General features: G+C 41.7%; 1 protein-coding gene across 1 annotated transcript; it reads left to right on the top strand.

The window, feature by feature from the left end:
- The first annotated feature begins 1,252 nt into the window (after positions 1 to 1,252).
- On the top strand, positions 1,253 to 9,613 carry LOC131353852 (cilia- and flagella-associated protein 57-like). Its single transcript, XM_058390926.1, has 22 exons — positions 1,253 to 1,427; positions 1,617 to 1,918; positions 2,129 to 2,358; positions 2,489 to 2,651; positions 2,904 to 3,044; positions 3,132 to 3,271; positions 3,434 to 3,599; positions 3,714 to 3,824; positions 4,142 to 4,348; positions 4,703 to 4,876; positions 5,111 to 5,272; positions 5,576 to 5,731; positions 5,877 to 5,970; positions 6,202 to 6,371; positions 6,533 to 6,706; positions 6,800 to 6,967; positions 7,283 to 7,480; positions 7,610 to 7,717; positions 7,918 to 8,052; positions 8,142 to 8,276; positions 8,562 to 8,658; positions 8,858 to 9,613. Exons 1-22 carry the CDS (start codon positions 1,253 to 1,255, stop codon positions 9,013 to 9,015), a joined length of 3,564 nt encoding a protein of 1,187 aa, XP_058246909.1. The 3' UTR covers positions 9,016 to 9,613.
- Positions 9,614 to 10,552: the final 939 nt, after the last annotated feature.

Raw genomic sequence — 10,552 nt, 5'->3', positions numbered from 1 at the left:
ATATTGAGAATGAGGTGATTATAAAAAGATGAAACAACCAATTTCACTCTACACTGTTTACAGGGGGAATTTTACTTTCAGAAATAATAATTGTTATTTGATTTTGTGCAGAAGCTACATGGCTAAATCGTTAGCGTTAGGGTCAGTTAGATTGACTCATTGCTATTTGATGTTCATTATAAATGACAAAACCCCTTTCTTTGTATTTTTTTGTTTAATTTGACTTGGTTTGCAGACGCAGATTGAAGCTGCTTCGGATAAAATAAATGAAACACGCTCGGTCTACCCGAAACAATCATTTGATTCAGAGACGACTCCATCGGCTCCCAAGCAAGTGAGTCACATCTGACTGATGAAATGTATGATATAATCACAAGAACGGCATCAGATTACTTCATGTGTTTCACTGACTGACGCTTTAACAAAGGTGTGTGAAAACGGGAACACACTGTGGTGCATTTTTATTTGAACACAAAGGAGTCAAAAAGAGTCGACTCCTTGGTGAGTGACATCAAGAAATGGGCGCTGCACTGCGTTAACCCTTTATTGCGTCACAGAACAGCAGAAGAGAACACGAAAGCAAGAAAAAAAATAGTTTCTCAGAGTTGACCAGAGAAAACACAAGGAGCTACAAACATGTTTTCTAACTATTTTAAGGTGGGTTTATCCAAATTCAAACTCATTTAACATTTTCTACATGGACGCTAATAGTGACTGACATTTAATGTACTTTTTGTGTTCATGACGAAAAATAATAAAGCCCCGTACTTTCTAGACCACATCGACAACAGAGTACCGAAACTTGTTAAGTATACTTGTTAACCGTGTACCGATAATAGTTTATACTATTTTATTATGGTTATTTCTTAAGATTATTCTGGTTTTATGGTTATTTGTAATGTTATGATTATTTATAACCCGTATTAATCACGTGATACCTCGTGTGCGCGTGAGCACAAGACACAGGGTGCAAAAGTTAGCAATTAGCACCGCTATAAAACTCCATTTTTCTGTCCGGGGATAAAGATTTACTGTGCCACTGGACACTGACTACATTAGGTCCATTTGGAAATCTGGTGAAATAAATACTTTTAATATAAAAAGCTGTAAGTTTCAGAAAGTTTCCTCACTGCCATACTGTGTTTTACCGTCACAGTATAATGTGGTTATCAGTCTAGTATCTTTTTCAGCTAATGCAAAATGAACTAATGTTTTGTTTTCCTCATTTCAGAGAGATTTCACAATTGAAAGGATGACCTTTAAAAGAAAGGAAACCTCACCACAGGTTAAGCCTTTCCATGTTTTTGGTGTGTCCAAAGGAGTAAGGAACAACTTACTGTTTCAGGATGAGGAGACAGTGATTTTCCCAAGTGGAAATCACTGTGTCAGGTACAACATCCCTCAGAGACACACAGAGTTCATTCACGGTAAGGCTGCTTCCTGTAGTACCTTTTTTAAAAACAACCTAAACCAGTACACTGACAGAAAAATAAGTACCACGAAGACACATATTTCTTGTTCACTTGATGACCATATCCAGCCTTATGTAGGGTTTAAGTAGCCTTTGAATCTTTTTATTAAAATAATTCGCTCCTCCTACTTATGTTACTCCACAGTTGCAGAAGGAAGCAGCGGCATGCAGGCCCTGGCTTTAAGCCCCGATCGGCACTACCTGGCCGTGTCAGAGTGCGGCACCATCACCGTCTACGACCTAAACGACGGGAAGTGCACCAAGACACAGGTTCTGACGCACAGTGACCACGACGTGAAGGAATTCGTCTGCATGGCGTTTTCTGCTGACTCAAAATACCTGCTAGGCCAGGCTGGAGGACCCACATGGAGCCTCTTCTACTGGAATTGGAAGGAACAGGAGCTCATCGCTAGTGTGAGGGCCACAAAGAGTGGCATTATCAAACAGGTAGAAATTCTGAACATCTCATAGTTGTAAGTGAACGCAAGTGAACTTTGTAATGCTGAAGACGTTTTTATATCCAAAACTGTCCGAAAAAGAAGGATTCCAGTTTATCCATGAATCATTTTATTTATTCAATCATGAATTGTTGTTTTTTTATGCCTGTGCTTTACAAGTGTGTCCTTTTCTCCTCTTTTACTCTTTTCTCAATCCCAGGTCAGCTTCAACCCTGAGGATGACAAACAGGTCTGCGTGAGCGGAAAGGGAGTCTTCAAAATCTTCGAATTGAAGGAGCACTCCCTGACACAGAAGCACTCCTTTAAGATGGATGATGTCCTGTGCCACACTTGGATGTCTGGGGACTCCATTGTTGCAGGAACCGAGGCGGGACAACTGCTGATGTTGAAGTCTGGATGCCTGCACCAGCTGGATAATCCATATGAGGGGTATGAGAGGTCATCTGTTTTATCTTTTAATGCTCGTGTCATCCTACTCTGTATAATAAGGTTTAATACAATTTTTATTGTGTTTTTTTCCCCCAAATCGTCATGTTCTGCATTCTCTTCCCCTTGACAGAAATGAAGAGATGTTGGACTCATCTTCCTTTCTGCCCCCGCTGACGTTTGTTAGTGCCATCGTGCGCCATTCTAAAGGCTTCGCCTGTTCATCTGGACTGGGGTTAGTTTGTGTCTATGAGGAGACTAAGGAGAAGGACTACAGGAAGACCGGGACAATAAGAGTGAGTAATTCATATTGAACATTCGGCAGAAGCTTATACACAACACACCTTACAGATTAGGTAAATATGCAAGTTTATCATTAAGGCCCTTGCTCAAGATCCCATCTGTGGCTCTCTGGCAATGATGCGATTTGACACAGCAGCCATCTTTAGGACTTCATAATTCATTTTATGTGATTTAAAAGGTTATTTTAACTCTCTAGCACAAGAGCAGTGAGAGGTATAGAGATGAACTTTTCCTCTGTTCTGCAGATTCCTGTGGACCCAAAAAGTGCGCAGCCGCTTCAGACGATCACCACCATGTGCGTCAGTCCATCTGGGGAGACGCTGGCCATCAGCACAGACCAAGGCCAGCTCTATCACATCAACTTCAGATCTGTTGAGATTAGCAAGGTAACAGAGCAACAAATGGTGTGATGAGGATACAGTAATTAATTGAAAATGTACTGACTTCTGCTTCTCCATTTCTTCCTTTTTCAGAATAACAAGGCCGAGTTCAATTTCCTGTCTCACCCTTTTCACTCGGGGAGCATCACAGGTCTGTCCGTTTGTGTGACGAAACCCCTCATGGCCACCTGCTCCACGGACCGCACCGTACACATCTGGAACTACAAGACCAAGTAGGAAAAAAATGATATGTTTGTTAGTGAAAATGATGAGTAATGTACTTGATATTAATCAATCAGAATAATGATCGTCATCAAATGCGGCTATCAAAATGTCCATAGGGCTTATTTACTGTGAAAGATTTCTGACTGTATGGATATGTTTTTTTTCTGCAGGTCTCTGGTGCAGTTCAAGCAGTTTGACAAAGAGCCGCTCTGCGTCTCGATTCACCCGAATGGCCTTTTCATCTTGGTGGGCTTCTCCACAGAAGTCCGCCTCATGAACCTCCTCAGAGACGACATGCGCACTGTCCAGAAGTTCCGCATAAAGAACTGCACTGAGGTGGGCACTCACTAATGTGACCTTAGTGTTTTAAAGATTTCAAATCTGTGTGTTGTTTGTACAGAAACTGTGTACAGAATCAGCGAGTTAAATAAAGCATGTGTGTGTCCACAGTGTGTGTTCAACCACAGTGGCCACATGTTCGCCGTCGTCAACAAAAAGAAGATACACACAGTAAACGTGTGGACAGGGGAAATAAAGGAACTGAAAGGCTACTCTGAAATGGTGAGTAAAAATTGTGTTTCCTGACATTTTACTAGCACAGGATCTGTGTGTAGAAGGCATGTTCTTGGAATTGTGGGCGTGTCACAGAATCGTGTTGCAGGACTGTGATTGTATGTGCGTGTATTTTTACACAGTTTGTAAATATTTTGACATAATATAACGTGAGTTAACCTGACAGGATTAACAAGTCCTTCAGAAATGTTCAGTCTGAACACACAACACTAAAATTTATATTTAAATTCTTTTTAAATCTTTGAAATATAATGAAGATTACTAATAAATGTTGGTGTCTCCGAAATCCTTTTCCGACCCTTCAGGTGCAGTCTGTGAAGTGGAGTGATGATGACGCTCATCTGGTGTCATGTGGGATGGACGGCCTCGTGTACGTTTGGGACGTTCTGGCCGGCACCTACGTGTTCTGCAACGAGAAGAGTGCTTGCTACGCGGATGTGACGTTCTCGCCTAACAGCAAGAGTGTCATCGCTGTAGATCGCAACAAAATCTGTGAGATCGATCGTAAAAGGGTGAGTCCAAAACACACATCATATGATTGTCTCGACTCTCTGAAAGGTGGATAAAAACACAGCAGCTTAACTGTACAACACGTAACGGACACGGGCTTTATCCACAAGCTCTCTGCAAGACAGACTGCAGCAAAACAAGACAGAACTTAAAGAGTTTCTGTGTATTTAACTATCAAGTCAGTTTTATTGTAGTTATACAACACTTAACAACGGCCACTGTGCCGTAGCAGCTTTTTTATCAACATGCTCTTATTTTGGTTTTTATGATCCGGAAGACTTGATACTTACTTCCTCTGTGTGTATTGACAAGACGATAACGTTTACTTGATTGCACATGTATTTGTTTGCATTTAGATTCTATTTGAAATGGCCTCGGATGATGTGGAATACACGGCCATCTCCATGACTCGTTCAGGCAGAACGGTCTTCGTCGGCACCGCCGCTGGTACTGTCAGGGTCATGGATTACCCTTTTGAAAAAGAGATGACCTGGAAAGAACATCAGGCCCATTCTGGTCCCATCACCAAAGTACGTGTGTGTTTTATGGAAGCGATGAAAGGCTGGAAATAGATATATATTCTGTAGATAGTGATGTGCATCGTAAGAGTTAATGATTGAAAATAATGGCCAAGGAAGTGTTAAAGAATGCAGCAAGTCTGTTATTCCATTAGCTGTGTGTGCTTCCTGCTGACCAATTGATTCGTTTAGCTAATGATATTTGGTTTTGTTGATTCAACATTTTTTCTTTCATTGTTTGTGCAGATGGTCGTCACAGCTGGTGATCAGTACCTGCTGACTGCCTCAGAGGATGGCTGCCTTTTCATCTGGACGATCATTGACCAGGATGGACGGACCCTTGAGATGGTCAAGGATATTGACTATACTGAGGAGGTCCTCTGTACAGAGAAGTTTCTGAAGGAAAAGGTAAATATGACCAAGCCATGAGCTATATGATGACTGAAACTGATGGAATGCTGTTTGACTTAGAGTAGTACCTTTCACATCAGTGCATTGCCACCTGACCGCTCCAGTCCTGTACCTGTCCAGTACTACAGAAACCATAACATATTAGAATAGGTGCCTCAACAGATACTTGTGCATTGCCAGTTCCACTGGCCCAGGTCATCTCTTCGTATCGTATAGTGATACAGCTGCAGGATAAAACACTAGTCATGCTGAAACTTTGCAATGATGTCCAGACTGATATTTTTTGGTGTCTTCATCCAGGACGAGAAGATAAATGAGCTGATGCAACAGATTGAGTGTCTGGACGCTTGGAATGAGTTCACTATGACCGTGAAGGAGAAGAACCTCAATAAGCAGATGGACAGCTCTATTCAGAAGTGCCTCCAGCAAATAGCGGCTCTGGAAGAGGAAATCCAGGTGAGGACTTGAGATCTCAGGCTGATTAAATCGATTCATCGATTTTATCGATTTTATTGTATTGTTAGGTATCAGGTAAAAGAGTGCAATGTTATATTACTAATTGATGAATAATTCACTAACAATGGTACGTGTCTCACTAAAGGTGCTGAATGCCGATAGGCAGGATCAGACGCTCTATTATGAGACGATGCTGACCGAGCTGAAGGAGCAACAAGCCCAAGAGCTGCTAGATCAGAGTAAATACACTTACTATATATCAATATTGTCTCTATACAGAATGACTTATTTGTGTAGGGGTTTTAAGGTTCATGTGGTAGCTCGGCTGCATTAGAACAATTTATTAATAAAATATGATCAAATCTGCTTGCCTCAGTGCATCTTATGAGCTGCAGACATGGGTTTTTGTTGAATTTGCTAGACTGATCCTTCTGGCTAAGGATTAGCTTCATGGCTATTTTTGTTCCCAGGAGAGAGCTTCAGCGTTAAGTTGGCTGCAAAGTTCGAGAAGTACGAAAACTTGAAGCAGGAATTTCAGCTGATGCAGGAGGATTTTGAGATGAAGCTGAAGCAAGCTGAGAAGAGTCACCTCTGTACCATGGAGGAGAATACACAGGCCTACGAAGCCAAGCTGCAGAAGGTGAGAAAGCCATACTGCTGAAGCTCTCATTGTTGGCATGTGTGCTCCTGTTTTCCAGATTAGTTCTTGACTTGGCTGTGCTCCAGACCACAAGGGATAATTATTGTTATTTGTAGTTATATGATGGTGTGTGCATCTCTTTGTCCATCTCCACTCTACAGCTACAGGCCAAGTTGGAACAGGAAATAAAGGACACTGAGGAGAAGCTGAAAAATCTTAAGGACCTCGCTGAACATGAGATCATGGATCTTTGCTACGAATTCGACCAGGAGCTTGAGATGGAGAAGGAGATCAGGCTGAGGGCCCAGTGTTTTAAGAAAAAGATGGAGTCAAAGGTATATGTGTTGGGATTTATTTCAATCACTGTAGCTTTTCAAACCAACTGCTTGTGGGAAACCTCAAATAACGTATGTGGGTTTTTTTTTAAGATCTCGACGTTGCCATCTGTGAGAAGGGTGACAGAATCTCAAAGCTCCCACATCTCTGAGCTGGAGGAGCAGATGCAGAACCTGAGGGAACAAATGCAGAATGTGACGATAAACACCAAGGATATGGAAAATGAAATGGAGCAGCAAAGCCAGGCTATTGTTGAGCAGGTGAATCTCATGCTAACAATACACATGCATTCAGTTTTTTACAGCATGTTTTGTGTCGTAATTCTCTGTTTGTGTTGCAGTATAGTACATAATCCTGTGTGGCATAAATTTAGAACAAGATATCTGTACAACTCAGTATCCCGGGGTTTATTACTCCATTATATAAGCTAGAACATGGTGATATTTATTTTCTATGTTGGTGTAACATAATAGTATATACAATATGCAGCTGTCTGGTCACACCTTTAGCTTTATAAATATAGACAGGTTGATTTTGTACAATAAATAAGAAAGGAGTCTGTTCTGTCCCTACAGGAAAGCTGCATTGAAGAGCTCAACAAAATGATTGAGAACCTGGAACTGAGTCTAAAAGAGAAGGAGGAAGAAATGGTCAAGGCACTCTTGAAGTACAGAGGTTCTGAAGAAGAAAGGAAGCAGAGGAAAGAACAAGAAAGGATTGAATATGAGCATATTGTGAAAGAAACAGAGGAGAACAAAGAGACGTACATAAAGGTGAGGAGGTTTAAAGGTTTAACAGTTTAACACTCTCTAAGATTACAAGAATACAGCAAATGCCTGGTACTATTATTATTATTTATTAATTACAAGCTGATCAGAGGAGGTTGTTGTTTTTTTTTTTAGATTTGGTCTGAGGTAAATCGGAGGAAGCAGAAGCAGCAGGAGGCCATTGATGACGTGAATCGACAGCTGCAATCACTGGACAAAACCTTATACACAGACAAGCTGAAGGTTTGTTTCTTCTCCATATACTTTGTTCATGATTAATAATTTCTTCAGTAATTTCTTAAAGTTCTTAGATTATTGGATGTTTTGGATGTGCTATTCCAGTGCCAGGATTTAGCATGTACTTGTTACTTGTTTTATCAGTGATATGGATACTGGGCATTAATATTTTTAACATTTTGTCTGTAATGTCTTTATTTCCACAGATCATGGATACAAATATCCTGTTGCAAAGGATGAAGAGTGACCTCAACAACTGCTCAAGCTTTATCCAGGAGCCCAAGAAGCTGAGGAATAACTTCATTGCGCTTCTCAATCACCATACCCACATCAAGACCGATGTGAGAATAATATACATATTTACACACACAAACACACACAGAGTATACAGCCTTGTATGCTTATACCTGACTGTGTGTGATGACTACAGGTGGAATTGGATGCCCAGGTTGTGGAGCAACAAACCAGGCAAATTGAGCACTTGAGCAAGGCCTGGGAATCTCAGACCTCAAGGCTAACTAAGGAGATCAAAACTGGGAAAGCCAAGAACTACAAGATGGTGATGGTGAGGAGGATTTCTTAACATTTTTGCCTGATTTATCCATAAGGGCACATGCTTACTACACTAGATTCTGCCTTCATCTGAAGACTGTAGGGATGTTTACTTGTAAATATTGCTTGTATATTCATAAAGTAAGAGGCAGTTTACACTGTTTAATAATCTGTCATGAGCAGACACACTTGGAATCAGCAAAATGATCTGCCAATAGAACGAAACTAAGCTTACGCTTAGTAAAAACGTCTGGAAATGGACACACGTGTAAAACTTTCCATGTTTTTGTATGTGTAGAAGGGTACTTCTCTGATTAAGGAGCTGCAGGACCAGCAACTAAAGCACCAGCATGTGCTGAAGAGCCTCAGAGATCAGAATATCACATATGATGAGAGTAAGTAACAACATATAAAGACGTACATCTTTTATTTTACACTTTTTATCATTGTAGAAAGTAGCTTTGGGGGAAACGCCAGTCATCATTTAGCAAGTGGAGTTGAAATACATAACATGCAGTTAAAACACCTCAGAAAAACAACATCTATCTAAAATATATTACATGCCTACAATGCACTTTCTTTTTATTTGAGCAGCAAGATTCCCTGCTATCTCGGTGGTCGAGAAAAAGCCTGTGTTCAGGCCTCAGCACCCAGCAGACCAGAGACAGACGAGGAATCTCCTGGAGAAGAGACGTGGACAGACCATTGCACTGCAGAAGCCAGCGAGCAGTTTCAAACTTCCACCCATTTGACCCATAGAAGAGGGCCAGAAGATCACCTGGGAGGTGTCCAATACTTGGATGTAGTCTAGTGTGGGGGCGTGTGCAAACCGAGGTCTGAAAGCAACTTCTTTCCAGGAAGCTATTCACCGAGTGCCTAAAGGGTCTATCTTTTTCCAAGCAGCAGGAGGGGGTTTAAGCATTGGGACATCAGCAGGGCTCCGTTTTAGTCGTAATGCCCCGGCCTCCCTTGACGCCATCAAGTCCAAAGTTGAGCACTGTGGCTCAGCTGAGCCACAAAAAAGGATGTATGCATCCGTGCTCCTTAAAGACTTAAAGCAAAAATATATAAATATAAATAGATTCGGTCAGGACTGTGGTCAGGTCGGTATAATTGGTCCTCCTGAATTGGGATTGGGTTAGAGTCCAGTTTGGTGCAAGGCATCTCAGAGGACCCAAATAAGATAAATACGGAGGCATCTAGTGATCTGGTCTAATGGCCCGGGCCTGATAAAGCTGATAGCTCAGTGGGTGAGGGGAACTGCAGGACTAAGTTTCACTTAATTCAGTGACACAGGGACAAGGGAAATACAGTGAGGGAAAAAATGATTTGATCCCCTGCTGATTTTGTACGTTTGCCCACTGACAAAGAAATGATCATTTTGTCATTTTAATGGTAGATTTATCTGAACAGTGAGAGACAGAATAACAACAAAAAAAATCCAGAAAAACACATTTCAAAAAAGTTCTACATTGATTTGCATTTTATTGAGTGAAATAAGTATTTGATCCCTTTGCAAAACATGACTTAGTACTTGGTGGCAAACCCTTGTTGGCAATCACAGACGTCAGACATTTCTTGTAGTTGGCCACCAGGTTTGCACACATCTCACATCTTTGCAGATCCTCTCCAAGACATTAAGGTTTTGTGGCTGACCCTTCAGCTCCCTCCACAGATTTTCTATGGGATTAAGGTCTGGAGACTGGCTAGACCACTACAGGACCTTAATGTGCTTCTTTTTGAACCACTCCTTTGTTGCCTTGGCCGTGTGTTTTGGGTCCTTGTCAGGCTGGATTATCCATCCACGACCCATTTTCAATGCCCTGGCTGAGGGAAGGAGGTTCTCACTCAAGATTTGATGGTACATGGCTCCGTCCACCCCCAAAGCAGAATGTTTCCACCTCCATGTTTGACGGTGGGGATGGTCTTCTTGGGGTCATAGGCAGCATTCCTCCTCCTCCAAACACGGCGAGTTGAGTTGATGCCAAAGAGCTGGATTTTGGTCTCATCTGACCACAACACTTTCACCCAGTTCTCCTCTGAATCATTCAGATGTTCTCTGGCAAACTTCAGATGAGCCTGTACATGTGCTTTCTTTAGCAGGGGGACCTTGCGGGCGCTACTGGATTTCAGTCTTTCACAGCGTAGTGTGTTACCAATTGTTTTCTTGGTGAATATGGTCCCAGCTGCCTTGAGATCATTGACAATGTTTGTCAAACATTGACAAACTCCAGTGTAATTCTGGGCTGATTCCTCTCCGTTCTCATGATCATTGAAACTCCATGAGGT

Source organism: Hemibagrus wyckioides, linkage group LG06 (assembly GCF_019097595.1).
Source record: "Hemibagrus wyckioides isolate EC202008001 linkage group LG06, SWU_Hwy_1.0, whole genome shotgun sequence".
NCBI classification, from domain to species: Eukaryota; Metazoa; Chordata; class Actinopteri; order Siluriformes; family Bagridae; genus Hemibagrus; species Hemibagrus wyckioides.
Note: the sequence above shows the minus strand (reverse complement) of the source record. Positions and strands in the feature narration are given on the sequence as shown.